This window comes from Pleurodeles waltl, chromosome 9, assembly GCF_031143425.1.
Source record: "Pleurodeles waltl isolate 20211129_DDA chromosome 9, aPleWal1.hap1.20221129, whole genome shotgun sequence".
Taxonomy (NCBI): Eukaryota; Metazoa; Chordata; class Amphibia; order Caudata; family Salamandridae; genus Pleurodeles; species Pleurodeles waltl.
This window is the reverse complement of record NC_090448.1, coordinates 714,001,447-714,022,160: the sequence shown is the minus strand read 5'-3', so window position 1 is coordinate 714,022,160 and position 20,714 is coordinate 714,001,447. Positions and strand designations below refer to the sequence as shown.

Here is a 20,714-nt window from a genome sequence, read left to right as displayed (position 1 = left end):
TGGAAATTTCATCCCCCACACAATTGCATGCAGTGACCATTTCCCCCTGAGCATAGACATGAATAGGGCATCAAGAGATTTTTTTATCCTAAGCGCCACTTCCAAAGTATTGTATGGTGGGAGGTATGAACATTAACAGGCTTAACGGGTACACCTTGACCTGGTCAAAGATTGATCCCCAAGAGCTTCTGAAAAAAGTTGATTTGTGGTTGAACACAGGCTTCTGAAAGCTATCTAGACCTGGGATCTGACCCCGAGATTATCATTGAGAGTTTCCAAAAGATTGCTGGGTATGCTAAGGAGGGACTAGTAATTACAGGTAGGGACAGCAGCAACAACAGTACAAGAGGGTGGTTTGATGAACATTGCGCGAAGGCCCATAGAACGCTGAAACTAGCACTACAAAAACGACCACGCTGTGCAAATGAAGTAAGGGCGGCTAGGAAACACTACAAGCGTGTTATAACACAGATGAAAACAGCTTTAAAAGAAGATCTATGGGAGAAACTGCATGATGCAAGCACGAGTAAAGACCCTGCAGCTTTTTGGCGAGCAATTAATTCACCCTACCTCCACCCTGATACTGGCCCATGCCTTGAAATAGCCATTAGTGAGGGAGACTGGATTAGTCACTTTTCTAATATTTATTCCAATCCAACTAACAGGTCAGAGCAGACAGTAGATGCTGTGTTCGATAGTGATCTTTCCTCCCGTTCCCTTCTCTATCAAGCTGTTATTCACCTTGGATGAGATCATGGCTGCCTTGAATGCTAGCAAAGCCGGAAAAGCGTCGGGCCCGGACTTCATCCCTGTAAATCTGTTTAAAGCCAACATGACCCTATGGGGGCCACTGCTTACTCAAGTCCTGAATGTGTGTTGTCAAGTTGGCATACTGAAATCCAGGAGGGAATCAATTATAGTCCCTATCTTCAAAAAGGGAGATAGACGTAGTCCAACTGGCTAACGTCCTATCTCCCTCCTAGCCTCAATGCTAAAAGTGTAAGGCCGCGTTATCTTAAACAGGGTACAGGAATGGGCCAAGGACAAAAATGTTTTATCGGACTTACAGTACGGATTCAGGGAGGGAGTAGGCACTGTGGAACAGAGTCTAAACGCTGATCGAGAAATACATCACTATCAAACAAGTACTTAGTTTATGTTGATTTAACTGCTGTCTTTGACTGCGTAATCCATAGCAAATTGTGGGCTATTATGGGGAACATGGGTGTGGTACTAACAATCATACAATTTCTCAGGAAAATATTTCATGGATGCAGCGTCAAAGTGCGATACTGACTCAATGGTGAAAGTACCCATCCATTTGGAATAAAGAGTGGTGCAAGGCAGGGTTGTGTTCTGGCACCCTTTCTCTTCTCCCTATACATTAATTATCTGGGTAACCTATTATCTGTCAAGTCTAACAACCTGCCCCAAATAGCTTCTCGGTCAGTCCCCGCCCTTTATATGCTGATGATTCAGTACTAATGGCCCACACCCCCATTGCACTGCAACAGTTACTAACATGTTTTGTGTCCTATATGGAGGAACTGGGGCTACTAGCTAACAAAAGCAAGACATTTGCTATGAGGTGTGGTAAAGTGTTACCGAAAACTCCCAGTCTCATGATAAGACACCAGAATAGATTACGTTACGTCTTTTCCTACCTGGGGATCATGTTTGACGTAAAAGGGTCATGGCAAGTGGCAATTAGAACCAGAGGGCTACACTTTCACAAAAATATTGCAGCCTTACGCAATTTTTTTGCAAGGTTGGTAAGAAACCCCCAAGGGAGATGCTAACAGTGTATAAGGCCAAATGTAAGTCAACAGCCATGTACGGGGCTGGCCTCTGGGGGCATGTAAACAATGTCTCCCTACAGCTGACAGAGAACGCCTTCCTGAAGTATCCTCTTTCTCTCCCATAGAGTAGTCCATCACAATTATGACACTTGGAATTAGGGGTCCCACTAATTTTAAACCTAGTGAAAACCCAACCGATCTTGCTACGGCACAAGATATGGACTTCTGAGTATACAAAGTTGAGCCAAGAGATTACATAGGATTGCCTTAGGTCCTCTAATGTAGGAAACATAAAATGGTTGGGCTACGTAAGACATTTTATGAGTGATCTAGGACACCAACACTACTACTACAAACCAGAAACACCACGAGCTGTCACTAAAAAAACCTAAAGAAAGACTGCTTGTTACATCTAGAGGAACTAAGTCTAATCATCGAACTGCCTAAGCCAAGTGTTCTTAAAAACCAGCTGATCCTAATCTCACCTGGGATGCAACTATATCTAAAGGAGGTGAGCAACGAACAGCACAGATTTGTTTTGACCAGGTTTAGGCTAGATTTTTTCCATCACCTGGTGGTGAGTTTTCCAACCATAAACGACTGGTAGAGGCCTATGGCCAAATCCCAGTGCGACACGGTCAATCAGCAAAGTTCTTTCCATACAATTCTATTATGTTCATTGTATAACTTGCAGAAAGATACTATTGCTGCCATTACTGAGATCCATGAACTTGAGACAATGTCGACCAGCTTATGTGTTCCTACAGTCTTTGCCAACCATATACATCTGTAACATTATGTCTAAATTCCTATGGGCTATCCTTAGACACAGAAAAATAAAAACTTTTGCTAGCGACTGAGAAGTAAATTCCATAACTATTGCCTATGCAACCTGCTGGGTGATTCTTAATCATTTTTACTGTTTTATTCTTTGCTTTTTTTAAAGACATTATTCTGAACACTTAATGTGTGTATGTGTATGTGTATATATATATATATATATATATATATATATATATATATATATACACACACACACACACACACACACACATATATATATATATATTTTGTTTTCTTTTTAATATTTTTTGCACAGTTTCTAATTTTAAAACCCTGTATTTCAGTTTTATTCTGTCTCAACACCATTCCTTCTACCTGAGTCTTAATGTTTTACTTATATGTTTGGTTTGTGGTTCATGTATTGATTTTGTTTTCTGTATGTATGCTTTTATGGCAAACGTCTGTTGAATAAAGCTTATTTGATTTGATTTGACTGAGTCACTTACTACAACAGTATATATGATAACGTATTTGGTATTTATATCACTGTATTTATTGTATTTTTTATATATATAAGATGTTTTATATGTTGCTTTTATGAATTGTTGCAAGTCGAATAAAGTTATTACCACTACTACTACTTCTACAACAGTATACCATGTAAAGCAGGAATATTATTTTAAAAAAGAAAGCAGAGATGAAGGCCAAAATGGCACAGGGTAATATAACAAATGTAGCCCAACTCTTTAAAAAGAGTGGTAGGTTGTCCTACACCACTTCAAGGATTACCTTGTTTTATCCATCAGAGTTAATTTCCATAATGCATCATAGATTATAGTTACAGTTGATCCTAGTTAATATTTCTGTTGACTCTTAAGAGTTGAATGGAAACCACTGATAGTAAGGTTTAACACCGGAGTCTGGAGTCTGTACAGTGCTCGCTGACCAAATGTTGAATCCTTGATTTTCCTAGTAAATGTTTCAAGACATAGACAGATATGAAAGTATTTTCACAGAGTTTTTACTGCATCAGAACTTTAGAAGACTGATATAAGGACAAATGCAAAGGTGAAATCAACCAAGCATTAGTTAGTCCCTAAGGAAAATACCAACTTACCCTATCAAAGGTTGTTACATTTGTATGGAGGGTGGTGGTGGGTTCATTAAAGAGGCCATGCTGCTTTGCAGAAACTAGTATGGCAGTATCAGCATCATTGCATAATTTTCTCACCTGCTCCTAATTCAAATGACTAATGTGGCATCCATATTAGAGGTACACAAAATAACATTAAGCTGTTCAAATTGGACTCTTGCTGAAAAGAAAAATACTTATTTTTACAGCTTGGAATGAATGCTCATTTCAGTAACTACATGGATTATTGTTTCCTTTTCATAATATATTTGCCAGAGAGGCTGTACTCCGCAGCATGTGCTGTTACTTATGTAGTAGGATTGCTAATGCTACATAACATAACATTAAAGTGGGAACCATGATCATGGCCTAAACTAGACTATCTGACTTGGGTTTGTATTTTTAGTTGAAAGAGGGATATGACCAAATGGAGTTGAGAAAATGATAAAGTACCAGTACTTAAGACACATGAGAGCTTCAACAGGTTGAGAGATGTTGCTACATTGCAGCAGATGCCATCACTCCTGCTTTCTTCTTTCATTTAGAAAGTTAAATAAATTACCAAGCATTATGAAATATTCAGGAAGTTAACCAAATAATCGACTGCAGGAATATAAGCAGGATTTATCTTTCATCAAGCCTTGAATGCTTGTTCCTTTTCCTTTCAAGAAACACAGCAAAAGACATCAATATAACTTCGGCCCAAGCTCACTAGTGAGTGCATACTTTGAGGTTGTACACCCAGTCAGAAAATTCACATTTCGTACTGCTAGATTACAAAGGAAGGAATGCCATCTGAGAAGATGTTTAGTGAACAGAATGAACTGAAACTAGGAGTAATAATAAAGATTTATACATTCAACGGCCGAAGGTGCCTAACATTGAGAGCACCACTTTATTCAGATAAAACTTTTGAGCCATCCCATGCCCCTGAAACACAAGCCCATGGTTACTTGAAAACCTTACCTGGTTGTTAAGAAATCCTTCCACTTGCTTTGTATCACGCAGAAACATCTGAAAACTGTACGCCTGTGAGAGCAAGTTGTGCCTATTTTCCCACATCTGTCCTAGCTCATTCCAGCCAATGTCAAGGGCTTTCAAACGCTGCTGCAGAAACATGTATTGGGCATCTGTTTGACCCTGAGTGACCAGTTCACCCATTTGTCTCATCCGCTGGTAGTCTTCCTTGTAGTGGTCAATCTCGTTCTTGATGTTCTCATGCTGGGTCAGGAGTTTCTCAGCCTCAGCCAGATTTGAAGGGAAATCTTCAGAAGCAATAGCAGTTTGTGTCTTGGAAAGCCATGATTGGAAATCATCCAGGTCCCGCAAGAAACCCTGTAGCTTGCTGGCTTCACCCAGTGACTCTTCCCGCCTTTTCATAGTGTCTTTCAAGTCTTCCCACACATCATTAATCTCAGATAGGCGACCAAGGATGGAGCTTGCCTGCTCTGGATGTTCAGACGCAAGTTTCTCAGCCTCCTTCTGCAGGTCGTCGACTTTCCCCTGGATAGCTTCTAGATCTCGCTCCATGCCGGTAAGTTTGCGCTGCAGGGCCATGACACCTGCCAGATCGTTACCCAGTCCCTGAGTGGACTCTATGACTTTTGTCTTCTCGCGCATCCAAGACTTGGTCTCGTTGCACTCCAGATGGTAGTTTTGTATGTTCAAGGCAGAATTCAGAGCTTCTTTTTTCTCATCGGCCAGATGGCAGAACTGATCCCACCTAAGAACATTCAAGTCAGTGAGAAAATAAAGTGAAGAGTCAGTACAAGGGTACTGGGCAAGATGCAGTCTTACACATGATTACAAAACAGGATCTCAGGAGCGGTGTTAGAAGTACCAAGGATCAATGAGAAAAGCTAAGCAAATCAAACAGTAGAACTAGTATTAAACATGCATAAGCGTATTACAAGAGAAAAGGCCAAGTCTTTTTCAATGTGACAAGCTAACTTTAGAAAGAGAATTTTACTTTAGATTAATCATGCCATTGAAACTTCTTGCTAGGAAAACAGTCTTATAGACATGGAAAATGGGAGGTCTATGGAGGCAAATTTTGTTCTCATTGCCAGATGCATGCATTTCAAAGGTTTTCCAAATGAAACCCTGGCAAAAACCTTTTTTGCAACTATTATTTTTTTCCCAAAAAAAGTTAGGCTGAAAATCTCCCTGTGGAGGTGCGCCACCACCATTGTCAGATACTTCATAAATACTCCTGGGGCAGTGGTGACCCCAAAAAGAAGTACTTTGAATTGGCAGTGATGTCTACTTACCACAAACCAAAGGTACTTACGGTGGGAGACAAGGATGGGAATATGAAAGTAGTAAACATCTTTGAGATTGAGTGCAGTCACGAAGTCCAGCTGCCGAAGAAGGGGGATGACCTTAAGCTAGTCATTTGGAAATGTTCTGATATGTAACTGTTGAGTGGACTTAGGTGAATGATAGGCCTGATAGGCCTGACTGAGCTGACCTATTTGTGAATAAGGAATAGCAAGGATGTACTTTGATGTTGCAGGGGCACAGTCTCTATAGGCCCCTTTTGCAGAAGTGCATGCATTTCTTGCTTGAGAAGAGAGATGCTCGTTGCTGAACCTGTATGCCTGTGGTGGAATGTTGGGAGGTATGCAGGGTATGGTGATTTCCTGCCTATTGTGAAGGAAATTGTGTAATTTCCCTGACAAGTTATGTGTTATCAGTGTGGTGTCGTGGGTGCTTTTTTTTGGGGGGGAGGGGGGGGGGGGGGAGGGAGGATGCAGAGCACATCAGTGTTCAGCAGAGGCAGGTACCTTGTTGGAGCGGCCTTTGGCTCTACCCTCTTGTGTTTCCCCTGTAGGATACCCTACTGTTTCTCCTTGTGGCTTGATGGTGGTAAGTCTGCTACTGCCTCTTATATGAGTGAGGCTGCTCTGGAGTGGTGGTCTTGGCCCTGGCTCTGGACTGGTATCTCTGAAAGAAGATTCTATATTACAGCCTGAAAAGCTCCCAATGGACTTGGCTGCCTCTGTGTTTAAAAAAAAAATGTTTAGCAACTCATCAATCTGTGGCCCAAAAAGGCAATCTCGGTCAAACAGGAGGTTAATGAGGTGCCGCTACACGTCTGGCTTAAACCCAGAGACACGGAGTCAAGCATGGAGTTAGAGTAAGACTCTGGGGTTGACTTCCCACAAGTGTGCGCTGACTGAATCCAATGTACAAGGCTTGTTGGTGTGGAGTTGATTTAGTCCTCAGACAATCTCTTCTCCTCTCTACCAGAGCTGTTTGTGAGATATTTAGGGGGTCTGCCATCCTCCCATTGTGCCCTATTGTATAGGAAAGCAACCAAACTAGTTATATGCAAAAGGCTAGCAGCTCCTACCACGCCCTTCATGCCTGCAGCATCTATCTTTTTACTCTCTTTATCTTAAGAGGAACATCTCCAACGGGTTGGGCAGAGGTGAACTTGTGGGCAGTTTGGGCCACTAGCGAGACTGGTGGGTCCTATCTCCTGATATACACAAAATCACTGGGGAAGGGTTTGAATTTCTTTTCTATCCTGCAGATGACTACTCTGGCCTTGACGTGCTCTCTGAAATTCTCAAGGGGACCAAGTGCTTTGATGAGGAGAGCATCTCCATGAGGAACTAGTCTTCCTCCTACAGTATGTGCTGTGGCTACCTGCTGAATCACCTCATGGTACGCAGGCGCATTATTGGACAGGAAGTTCTGACGGGACAATAGTTTAGGTCAGGTTGCCCTGGAGTATGTACTTTATAAAAGTTCCATGTGTCATCTGTGGGATCCTACCCCACTGGTTTGTCATAAGGGTTAATAGTTCTGTAGTTTGCTTAGATGAGCGCTTCAGTAGGGAGCCCCTCTGGAGAGGGTGACGGAGGCAATGGTGAAGGGGTAGATGGCAGAGGTGGGTTGACTGGGGGTAGAAGGAAGGCAGTGTGAGCAAGAAGAACAGGGCTGATGGCTGCGTCCCTGTGCCTCTTAGGTAGCGGTCCCTGGGTAGAAAGCATTAGGGGAGACTCTTCCCCGTAAGTAAGCTCCCTCTTACGGGGGATCGGTTCCGATGGTGGAGAGAGCTTTGTGGAGATCTTGCCATTGAGCATGTCAACCAAGAGGCACTGTTGAGTAGCTCCTCTAGGATTCGGCCCACAAAGTTCGCCTCGGAGGGTGTTGTTGGAAGCCTGTTGCCATCCATATCTCATGGACCTCAGTGAGGTTTAAGGCGCATTGCAGCTTGGGTGCCGAAGTGGATTTCAGTGTTGAGGGTGACTTCCAAGCAGGCAGTGGCTCGGATGTTAATAAAGGCTTTGGAGCGAGGGAGGTTTTGTCGCAGTGGAGAGTGACACAGCCAAGGTAGGCTTCGCTGTTGACATCTGTCTGTGTGTCTCAACGGTCTTGGTCTGAGGCCTGCCGGCCCTTGTTATTGGAACAGTGAGCATTCCATCACACGTGGGGCATTCTTGGGTCACACAAAGTCTGAAAGTGTGGTAGGTTCCCGAAACATTTTCGAGAACTACAGTCCTCAAGGATTGTGGAGTGTATGGTGATACTGGAGCTCAAAGCAGCCAGACGCAAGAGACACATCAGGACACCAAAAGGACCCAATGGGCATGTGCGGATCAAGGCGAACTCAGAGCCCAATCAGTGTGCATCCAAACCTGGTAGCGGAAAACAAACAAGGGGTCTGTGTTCAAGCGCAATGTACACTGAAAAGAGGGGTCACACCAGATCTTGTGACTCGGGAGACTTTGAAGGCAAAATAACTTGCAAACATCTGAGCCAAAAACCAGATGACAGGAGTATGCTAAGCGTGTGTTTTTACAGCCACACATGCTATGAACTTATGGAAAATGTCACTTACCCAGTGTACATCTGTTCATGGCATGTAGTGCTGCAGATTCACATGCTATGCATTATTCCGCCTTCTAGTGTTGGGCTCGGATTGTTACAAGTTGTTTTTCTTTGAAGAAGTCTTTTCGGAGTCACGGGATCGATTGACTCCTCCTCTCGGTCATACTGCGCATGAGCATGGACTCCGTAGTTAGACTGTTTTCCCGCAAAAGGTGTAGGAAGGAGCGATAGAATGCAATAATATAAAAGTTGTATAGAAATAGTAAGTAAGAATAGATGTCCATGCAAATGTAAATGTATATACATATGTACAAAACTGAAAAACTGCAACAACTACAGTCTTCCGGGGAGGAGGGAGGGTGTATGTGAATCTGCAGCACTACATGCCACAAGTAGATGTACACTGGGTAAGTGACATTTCCCGTTTGATGGCACGTGTAGCTGCAGATACACATGCTATGCATCGACTACAAAGCAGTTGCTCTCCCAAAAAATGTGGTGGCTAGCCTGTAGGAGTTGTTTCAAATAATGTTCTTAAGACAGCTTGACCAACATTGGCCTGCTGGTTTGAAAATACATCCACACAATAATGCTTTGTAAAAGTAGGTGGTGTAGACCATGTGGCAGCTTTATATATGTCTGTCATTGGTATATTTCCTAAAAATGCCATAGATGTACCTTCCTTCCTAGTGGAATGTGCTTTAGGTGTGATTGAAAGTTGTCTTTTTGCCTAATGTAACATGTTTGTACATATTTAAAAATCCATCTTGCCAACCCTTGCTTAGAGATAGGATTCCCTTTATGTGTTTGTTGAAAGGCAACAAAAAGCTGTTTTGTTTTTCTGAATTCTTTTTTTCTATCTACAATGTACATTAGAGCTCTGTGACTTCAGGAGCCAAATCGCTAAGTTGAGAGCACTGGGAATTGGATGTCTGATTTGTCCTTTGTTTTTGGTTAACAAATCTGGTCTGTTTGGAAGTTTGGAGTGAGGTACTACTGACAGATCTAGGAGTGTTGTGTACCAATGTTGTTGTGCCCACGTTGGGGCTATGAGTATCATGGTGAGAAAGGTCTGACATAGTTTGTTGACCAGAAAGGGAAGTAGTGGGAGAGGGGGAAAAGTGTAAGCAAATATCCCTGACCTGTTGTTATGCCGAATGGTAGAACTTTGAATTGATTATGTTTTCCTGCTATCACAAACCTTAGGTATTTTCTGTGAGTTGGATGGATGGTTATATGGAAATACGCATCTTTGAGGTCTAATGCAGTCATGTAATCTTGTTTTTGTAGTAGTGGAATGACCTTCTGCAGAGTTACCATGTGAACGTGTTCTGACAAGATATATAGATGTAGGGATCTGATGTCTAGGATGGGCCTGAGAGTGCCATCCTTTTTTGGAATGATGAAGTATATTGAGTATACTCCTGTTCCCTGTTGAGAATGTGGGACCAATTCTATTGCCCGTTTTAGTAGTAGCAATTGTATTTCTTGTTGTAACAGAACATTGTGTTCTGGGGACAGCTGGTGATAACATGGAGGAATGTTTGGAGGGGTAGAAATCAATTCTAGGCAATAGCCACTACGCATAATTGACAATACCCATTGATCTGTGGTGATATTTTGCCATTGGGAGTGGAATTGCTGCAGTCTGCCCCCATAGGAGATGTGTGGGGGTGAGGGATGGTAAATAAGTCACTGTTTAGATGGGGTAGTGGCTTGTTTTGAGGCCTGGAACTTGCCTCTGGTTCTAAAGTATTGGCCTCAATCCCCCTCTCTGGTACTGCTTTTGCCCTTGTTTTGCCTGGGAGGCAGAAGCCTCTGTGGATTGTGGCTTGAATCCTCCTCTAAATTGTTGCCTACGAAAGGAGCCTCTTTAGGGTGTTGTATATAAGGCTCCCATTGCCTTGGCTGTGTCTGAGTCTTTTCTGAGTTTTTTCTACGGCAGTGTCAACCTCAGGGTCACACAGGTGTTTTTTTACTAAAAGGCATATTCAGCACTGCCTGCTGTATTTCTGGTTTGAAACCAGAGGAACGTAGCCATGCATGTCTGCGTACAGTGATGGCAGTATTCACGCTTCTAGCTGCTGTATCTGCAGCATCAAGGGCAGATCGTATTTGGTTGTTACTTATGGCCTGACCCTCTTCCACAACCTGTAGTGCTCTCTTTTGGTGTTCTTTTGGCAGGTGTTTTATGAGTTCCTGCATCTCATCCCAGTCGGCTCTATCATACCTTGCGAAGGGTACAAGTCCGGGTCATTGCTACAAATAGGATCCGGATCATAGAGATCCCAAGGATCAACCGTATCACCATGAGAATATTGTGAATGAGTTGGTGAAGGCAAAGGTGGTGGGCTAGTGGGTGGTGGCGAAAAAGAAAGTTGTGGTGAATGAGGGGGAGAAGTATGGATAGGTAATGGCTTCTCCTTCCATTTATAAATCTTTGCTGGTGGTGGAGCAGTGGCTAAATGTTCTTGAAAGGTCAACTTTCTCTTGGTCTGTAGAGGAGGTGCAGTAATTATTTTGCCAGTCTCTTTATGGATATAAATCCTTGATTGTCTTTCATCCATGATCTCAAGGATAGGTTGGATCTCAGTGTCCTCAGAAACATGATCAGAAGGTCTTCATGACTGTTCATCCAGTGATTTTGAACTCTGTTTAAGATGGATCGAAAGTCCTTGCTCTTCCTAATAAGAAGACTTTTTCGGCTCTGAAGATGGTAGTTTTTTCGGGCCTGAAAATACAGCAGGTTGTTTCGGCTCCGAAGCAGGACGTCGAGGCTTCGACTCTAAGGAGTGAGGAGGCCTACTCAACTCGGAAGTTGAACTTTTGATGGACTTACTCGACTCCGATATCAACGGAGGAGTGGCCTTTTCCTGTGCCGAACCTGGTTGGTTGGTCGCTGAGAGTCATTTTTTTTGGGTCAAACCATGGCTCTCTGGCAGTGGTGTACCCAAGGCCTTCGATTACTTTTTATAAGTGGGTGTAGGGGCAGTCTTATGCACGTGCTGACCAGCAGTGATAGGCCTATCTTCCAATTCTTCTTCGGAGTCGGTGTCTCTGAGGGAAACTGCTGTCTGCGCCTGTTCTTCCTCCATGGTATTGAGTTGTTCTGTACTCTTTGATGCCATTTCCAGTCTTCTGGACCTCCGATCATGCAAAGTCTTTTTGGATGGAAATGATCAACAGGCCTTGCAATCCTCTTCTCTGTGTTTTGGAGAAAGACCCAGATTACATACAAAGTGTTGGTCTGTGTATGGAACTTTGCGTGGCATTGGGGACAAAATCGAAATGGAGTCCGATCCATCAGGCTTCGACGTGGTAGGCCCGAACAGGTCCGAGTCAGGTGCATGTGCCCAGAAGGACGAAATTTAGTTTTCAACGGTACTATCTGTTCGAGGCTAGGTGGAAACACAATCTAAACAATACCAATGATTAAGGACGTTTTCTAAAGCTTCCGATTTGAAATCTCGGAGAGAGAGGAAGCACATCTGAACCTGACAGCGGAAAGAAAACAATCTAACTACGGAGTCGATGACCATGCATAGGATGATTGAGAGGAGGAGTCACTCGATCCCGTGACTCAGAAAATACTTCTACGAAGGAAAACAACTTGTAACACTCCGAGACCAACACTAGATGGAGGAATAATGCTTAGCATGTGTATCTGCAGCTACACGTGCCATTGAACATATAAATACACAAATACACAAACCGAAAAAAGCAATGGTTAAAGTGACGTTATAGTTAGGTGACAATGCCAGTTCAAATGTAACATTTGAAACTAAAAAAAAACCACTGAAATTCATCACTGATAGTTAACTGAAGAAAATATAACTCATGCCCCCGCCAGGCACAGTATTGCCATCAATGATGTAATTTCAGAAAGTCATCAGTGGTGTTATCAAATATGTTATAGAACATTTCATGAGTGATGCAATATGTGTGTCATAAGCACCCTTCATTGTTAAATGAATTTCAAAAATGTTTTTAATGTAAATTGAGATATTTTTACCACACCTTACTATAAAGTCACCCTACCTTAACTTTAGTTTTTTCACTGTTTTTGTTTTAGTTTTTTAACTAAAAGTGAGATGTTTTATTATCATAGGTAATTATGCCAACCCCCGCCACGTAAAGCCTTTATCTTTGCACTGCTTAGGGTTGGCCATAGGTCCTGACATGTAATCAGGCCCTGGGCACAATCCTATGACAGTGGCCAACCCGCCGATGCGCACAGTTTTTAGTTGTGCCTGCACCCAACCCCCGAAGAGCAGCCACACCCTCGCTGTCCATAATGCTTTTTTAAACGTGATTATTTTTCTGGAGCTCAAAAGGGACTCTAGCTAGAGTCTCGGGAGCCAAAGCATCAGCCCATGCCCCTGGGAGGCTCTCCTAACGCTCACTTCCGAGAGACGCCCACAGGATGTCTGTGCCCCCAAACAAATATTTTCTTAAAATTTGGTTGCAAAGGCGATCGATCATGGAACTCACCTACAAGGTCTAGGGGTCATGGTATCCCTTAGCAACACAAAAGGATGATGGACGGAGTGTTGAAACTTTTCAAACACTCACCCCCGAAAAGATGCCCTCAGTGAAAGGATATGCCCAGACGCGGGTCCCATGCTCACTGTGACACTGGATTCAAGCTAGCTTGGCTGACGAAGGGACATACCTTGAAACCGGTCCCAGGATGCTTGTTTGCGGTCCTGGGAGGACCTGGTCTGGCAGTTCGGGCTGGAATGTTCCCATGAGGAACAGGGTCAAGACTGACTTGCAAATGTATGGGTCCAAACTGGGGTGGCATGGTGAGCAAAAGAACAATGGATTAAACCCAGGTCTGTGACTGGGGAGGAGTGTTTGCATTGTTCAGCACTCTGTCCATCATCCTTTTGTGTTGCTAAAGTCATGGTATCCCTGCCTTGACCCATTAACCCCCAATTATTTTTCATTTTCAGGACACATAGACCAAGTTCTTGTGTCCTGCAAAGGTGCCTGCAACATTTCTGTTTGTGTTGTAGACAACCAATTAGAGCAAGTCCTCTTGTGGGACTCAGGGGAGCCTCTCACTAGTGGGAGACGGTCGACGGGAAAAAAGACCTTCATGGCCAATGAGATTGCTTCATCATTTGAAGTTGCGTGCCCGTGGTAATCTCATAAGACTCTTGTGTACACAATCATCCACATATCTATAAAGTTTGAACTTTAAATTTTGAAGAAACTACTTAACTGATTTACACCAAATCACAAAAAGCATGCCTTTCTGGGTAAAGATCTCGATTTTGGTCGAATTCAGTGTCTTTTCATTCAGCCGTTTTGGCTATAGTGCTATTATTTTGGGACTTCCTCTGTTTTTTGGCCCCTGATTGATGGATCACCCCAAAACTTAGCAGGAAAAAGCTGTGGTGGATGAACTTTGTTTTGAAAAATGTTGTTAAGATTTGTCAAATGGCGCAAAAGTTTTTAGCAAAACAAGTTGCTGGTTGTCAATCAACTTCCTTGGCCACATCCAGCTATCTATAAATTTTAAACCTTAATTTCCCCAAAACTACTAAATGGATTCACACCAAATCACACTTTCTGAGTAAAGATTTAGCTTTCTGCCAAATTTGCTGCATTTCCAATCACCATTTTTCCATATTGTTAGAAAACTGCAAAGTGCAAGGTGGCGTATGGCGGTTGCACTGAAAGTGCTTGCAGTTCACCCAGGCAGCGAGCTGATGTACTAGCAATGAGAAGGAATGTTACTTACCCTGTAAGCATTTGTGTGTGGAACATAATGCTTTATATTCATATGCCTCGCATAGTCCTGCCATCTAGTGTTGGGTCCGGATGTGTACAAGGTGTTTTTCTTCAAAGAAAGTCTTTCGAGTCACAAGGTCTAGTGACTCCTCCTCTCTCTGAAAATGCACATTGGCATCAACCCCATTGTTGGATTGTTTTCCCACAAAAAGAAGAAAATGGAGTGCATAAGTTTAAGTAATGAGGTGTTCATGTGATTATAGTGTGAAGAAACTGACACAGCCGGGGAGGAGGGTGGGTGCATGTGAATCTACAGTGCTACATGCAACCAACAGATGCTTACAGGGTAAGTAATATATTACATTCAAAGCACGTGTGGCTGTAGATACACATGCTTTGCATAGGCTGTAAAGCAGTCCCTCTGAGAAGCGCTGGGTAACATGTAGGTGTTGCAGTTGTTTGAAAAAGTGTACGTAGCACTACCTGACCTACGTTGGCTTGTTGGCTAAAACATCCAGACACTAATGCCTTACAAATGTCAGCTACTGAAATGTTTAATAAAAAAAGCCATGGACATCCCCTTCTTACTAGTAGTGTGTGCTCTAGGAGGTGCATGTAAAGTTATTTTGGCTTCAGAATAACATGTTTGAATGCACTTCACCACCCATCTGGCTATGCCTAATTTGGATACAGGGCTCCCTTTATGGGGAGGTGAAAAAGCAACAAAAGAAATGTCAATTTCCAGGAAAGAAACTGAAGGGGGCATGTATGCAGTGGTTCAAATGGAGGGTCCATAAGGCATAGTAGAACACCGTTAAGATTCCATGAGGGTGCAGGTGGAACATGTGATAGAATAACTTTTGTGCCCTTACATGAAAGCTTTAATGACTGGTATTCTGAATAATGAGACATGTTGTCTATTTTGTAGATAAGCAACCAATTCACCAAGATGTAATCTTATTATAGATGTGAAAGCTAAACCAGCTTTTTGTATAGGTAGCATCCAAAGTCTTGTACACTGGCTTAGAAAGTGTCAATATGTTTTGCATGACAGTCATCCATGCCTGGGAGATATTCTGCTGAAAGGTCAATGTTGTGATGTAGTGTTCAATTCCAAATAACAGATGGGCTAATTGTGGAGACTGTGCCCCCCTTACTATTTTCGTATATATAGCACATTGCTGTCATATTGTCTGTCCAGACTAGAACAATCTTGTGAAAGAGATGAGGAAGGAATGCTTTAAAGGCTAGGTGAACAGCTTGAAGCTCTAGGTAGTTGATTTGGAGACTCCGGTCTTTGTAGTCCCTTGTACCCTGTATTGTGAGATCCTTGAGACGTGCACTCCATTCCATTGAGTGATGTGTCCATCGTGGCAGTGAGTTGTGGAACAGGGTCAAGAAAAGGCAGCCCTTTTAACGGATTGTTGGTATTCCACCATTGCAGACAGTGATGAGTCTGCCAGTCTATCAACTTTAGATCCTGTAATTGACTCTGTGCCTAGTACCACTGTAGGGCTAAACATTCCTGTAACAGGGACATGTGCAATTGGGCATGGGGTACTATGACGATGCAGGAGGCCATCATCCCTAAGAGGCATATGACTGTCCTCACTGTGAGTTGTTGATTTGTCTGAAACTGAGGTAGCAGTGTCTGAACATTCTGTACTCTGCAGAATTGGGGTAGGCAAATCCTGTTTGTGTGTTTAGAATAGCCCCTAGATTGCATGGATTGGTATGTGAAAAGAGATGTCCTTTAGATTTAATGTTGCCATAAAGTCACCTTGTTGAAGAAGTCTAATTACATCTTGCAAGGTACCCATGTGAAAATGTTCTGATAATATGTACTGGTTTAGTAGTCTGAGATCAAGGACTGGTCATAGAGACTCATCTTTCTTTTAGGAGGTGTAGGGGGGGGGCGTGGCTAGCAGATAATGGGGTGAGACATGATCCGGCTGGCTCCTGCCTAGCGATCCCTTATCCACAGTCATCCTGAAGGCGTTTTAGCCCCATCAACGCCCCTGCACCCCTTAATACCTCCTTGAACAGCGTGCTCCTCCCCTGACTGCCTTGATCGCCGAGGGGAGCCAGATTCATTGGGAGATCGGGAGAAGCGGCCTGCTCGGCATGGCGGCCCCCAGAGAGGCTGGCCTCATGTAATAGCGGAGGCGCAGCTACAGCAGCTGTGAAGGCGTAAGAGGGGAGCGGATTAATCTCCTCTACACTGAAAAAATTCAGAGCTCTCGGCAGCTACCAGGAGCTGTGGGGAACACCCTCCAACTTGACATCGCCTAACGGAGACAAATGGGCAGAGGTCACCGCATAGTGCCCCGTGGCACCCTTGGAGGTTGTCAGAGAGGAGGGAAGACCTCTTCAGAGTTTCTGAGTGTGCAGGACCCGAGGCACGGAGCTAGTAGCCAGTAACAGCACAGACGTGAGGAGAGGGGCGGATTGTGGCTCAGCCTGCATGGCAGGGGGTGGGGGTGAGCCCAGCGGGCCTAACAGCCTGACATTCACCCCTGCCCGGTGACCTACCCCCACCCACGCTGCGGCCCCAGCATCGAAGTCGAGCACGTCACCACAATGCAGCTGACTCGCCGCAGAGTAAGCGCAGCCAGCGACCTGCGAGATACAGGGTGGCAAACAACAGGGAGAACCACTACAACAGGAGTGAATTGGGACGGGGCCCCCTGTGCAACCTCCCTAGCAACTCCCCAGCACAAAGGAGAGTGGGGAGGAACTTCGACCACCCTGTAAATCCTAGGGACCCGGCCCCCCACCCAGGATAGCACCAAGACCAGACAGTGCTACAAGAGGGGGACTTCTACTGACACACAGGTGGCAGTCTGCCAAGGGATGCCCCAGACGACCCTTGCTACGAAACCTGCACTATAATGAAGGTTTGAGTGCACTGCTGGCGCCAATAACGGATAACCCAGGGAAGAATGCCACAGCAATGAAAGGCTTGACACTGAGAACTTTACTGCCCCTTCCACATGGGACTCGCCACCAGCCCCGGTCAACAGAACTTAACTGAGTGTTGGTCAGTGAGAGGCTCCACAACAACCCATTTGGGAACGGACAGCTGTTACACACCGGCAATGGGAAAAGTGGACAGAAAACGAGATCTGGACACTGATGCCCCGGAACGAGGAAGAACTACGGTGGAAACACTGGTGCCACCGTTAACCCAGACCGCACCGGGCCCACTCTTCCAAACATCCTCCAAGCCATAACGGCCACCAGAGAAGCCTTTGAAACAAAGATAGATATGCTGGGGTGGACCTCAGCATACTAAAGTGACTACAGGTAACTGCCTGAGAGTCACCACAGCGGAATGCAGCCTGATGGAGCTCTCCCCGGACGTCACTGCAGCTCGAGATAAACTAACGCTAATGGAGACTAAAGTATGGACTCTGAAGCTCCGAGGGGAGGACAGTGAAAACAGATCGCAGAGGAACAATATCCGAATAGTGAGCATCCTGGAGCGTGCGGAGAGGAGAGACGCCCTGACCATCCTGGAGAGATGGCTATGAGAGGAGGTAGCCCTGGAGGGCCTTCCCCCTTTTATGTATTGGAGGAGGCCCACAGGGTCCGCCATCATGTCCTGTAGTGGACAAGCTCCTATACTACCAGGACAGAGACCATATACCAGCCTGGGCTAAGGCAAAAGGAGCAATTCACCTGGAAAACTATAAAATAATGATTTGCCCGGACTTCACTAAGGCCATACAAAAGCAACGAGCGACATTCATAGAGGCAAAAAACACCTCAGACAGCTGGGCCTGGGATACACCATGCTATTCCCCGCTAAACTGGGAGTAGTGACTGCAGGAGATGTATACTTTTTCCAGACACCCCAGGAAATATGGGACTGGCTGGACACGCAGAACTGAGCTGCCCCAGCCGGAAATCCTACCAGGGAAATAGATTGTGAGAGCAAAAGCAGAAGTGACGAAGACACGCCCCTAGAATCGCACCCCCTCAAATGTAGACGCCCAGAGAAACCAGAGATGGGCGGTGGTGATTGTCGCAGCCATGAATGGGGGAGGACAGGGTACACCTATGTTGATGGAGGCAGAGGAGGGCCAGGACTCAATTTGCTCCAGCATTTCCAAATTCTACAAAAACTAAGATATGTTAGTGGGATGGCTGTCCTGAACTTATAAGAGGGAGCGCCATTACCTTTTACCTTACCTGCTGTGTTCAACAGGGGTGATGCTCCTGTTACCAACATGGGGGCTGCAGGCCTATTTACCTATATATTACAAAGTTTCACTAGTAATATTGCCAGTGGGTGTGGTGGGCTAGGCAGGACATGGTCAGCTGACCATAGACCCCCTCACTTGAACTTTTAGTGGTTACTCCCACCATTTTCTGAGTTATGTACATTTGGATGAGGAGGGCAGTCCTACTTCTCTTGGGGTGGGGGAGTTGGGGAAATTTGTATTCTTCTTTACAGAGTTGGGAAAATTGGGGTGTCCTGTGTAGCCACTACTAAATCTCCTTGCACCGAAAGGGCCCAGATTCAACTATAGGCTGTCCTATGTCAAAGGTAGGCCCCATCACACAGCTTGTTCATGGTGACCTCTATGACATATAAAATTATCACCTGGAATATCAGGGGGATGCACGCTATGACTTCCCCCTCAGGACTTTAATGGTACACAGTCTATTCATATCTGCAACAACGTGGGGTGCAGATCACCCTTCTTCAGGAGACACACTTGATTGCTAAAGAGGGACTGGCACTCGAGAGGAGATGGAGGGGGTAAGCTTACTAAAAGTCATATTTGGTATATGCAAGAGGGTGCCCCCTTACAGCACACAGGCCACTTAATAGATCCGGCCAGACGCTATGTGATCATCAGGTGGCACCTGGATGGTCGTGACATCACCGTGGGTAGCATATACGGTACAGATCAGGTACATTTCTTTGCGGAATTGTCTCATGTCCTTGCTCCTTGAAGCAGTTGTGTCTATACTTCTGGGAGGGGACTATAACAGGGTTGCAGACCTGGATTGTTCCCACCTGGAGCGATCCCACCCACCTCTTCAGGACGCACCAATATCGTGTGTGGATAGAATCTTCCCGAACTGGCAAACAGAATCATGTTTGGTTGACTGCTGATGGCTGCACCACCCGCACAACAATTATTACTTCTATTTTCTCTGGTAGGCATGATCTTAATGTACGACTGGACGCTCTCCTATGCACTCCAGATGGCCATGCACAAGTATACACCACTGAGTATCTTTCCCGTATTATCTCTGATCATAATCCCATCCTGAGGGGATACAGTGAGAGACATGGCATCCTTGTGTACTGATGTGGTGACTGGGCCAGAGGCCCTGGAGGACCCGGTCTTTCGAGACACACTTGGCGCTGGTATTACCCAGTACTTAGAGGACAATACTAGCACAGCTACCTCCCACCTATCGGAGTGGAATGCATTTAAGATAGTACTGAGAGGAATGTGCATCTCAGAAGCCATGGGCATCTGGGGAACGTTACTGCGGGAGACCTTGGACGCCAAGGCAGCGCTGAGGGCATGCGAGAAGCACCGCCCAGATCACCTGGAGTTGCAGTCTGAGCTACTCGAACGAAGGAGAAAGTAGTTGAAAAAGTCAAAAGACTACGCTGCTTTGATTACGGAAACTATATGGTGAAGGTCCATGCAGAGAAGGACCATACTGGACCTCTGCTTGCATGGCTAGCGAAACTAGCAAAGCAATGGTTGGTGGTTGTAGAGCTCATAGCGGACGATGGATCCAGAAAATACAGCCAAGGAAATATTAATGCAGAATTCTATACCAATTATTCTCAGCTGTACCGTAGCAATGTCAAACTCCCCGTGAGCACATAGAAACCTTCCTGGCCCCCTTACAACTTCCAGAACTTTCCCATGAAACAGCAAAGGCTCTCGGCGGAGAAATTACTGTTCAAGAGGTCCGAGCTGCTATTAAGGCCACAGTCTGAAATAAGACACCTGGGACCAATGGGCTTCCCATAGAGTTTTATGCAACATATGCTGCGGTTCTAGCTCCTAAATTGGTTGCTATGTTTAATGCTACCAGGGCTACAGAGCTTCTACCACAGTCTACCCATAAAGCATTAAGCGTGCCCCTGCTGAAACCTGGGTAAGAACCAAAGGATAAACGGGCATATAGGATGTTATCTTTGTTAAACACAGATTATAAAATCCTGAGTAGAATTCTGGCTGCACGCCTAGTACCCAATATGCCCACTCTTATACATAAAGATCAAGCGAGCTTCATACCAGAGTGCAATACAGCTGAATATTCGTTGCCTGTGCATACTTGATGCCGATACATATGACAAAACTAGGGCCTTTCCTCTATAGTGTTAAGGCGCGACTAGGGTTGGGTTGAGAATTCATCAACTCGACTGCTTTACACAA

The 20,714-nt window shown here is 44.7% G+C and overlaps 1 protein-coding gene across 4 annotated transcripts in view; it reads right to left on the bottom strand.

Moving 5' to 3' along the window:
* The window catches only part of SPTBN2 (spectrin beta, non-erythrocytic 2), an 812,320-nt gene that overhangs the window by 240,078 nt on the left and 551,528 nt on the right, over window positions 1–20,714 (bottom strand). For all 4 annotated transcript variants that reach the window (XM_069207822.1, XM_069207824.1, XM_069207825.1 and 1 more), the window contains one exon: window positions 4,681–5,437. In XM_069207822.1, coding sequence (XP_069063923.1) covers window positions 4,681–5,437 — 757 coding nt within the window. The remainder of the gene's footprint in view (window positions 1–4,680; window positions 5,438–20,714) is intronic.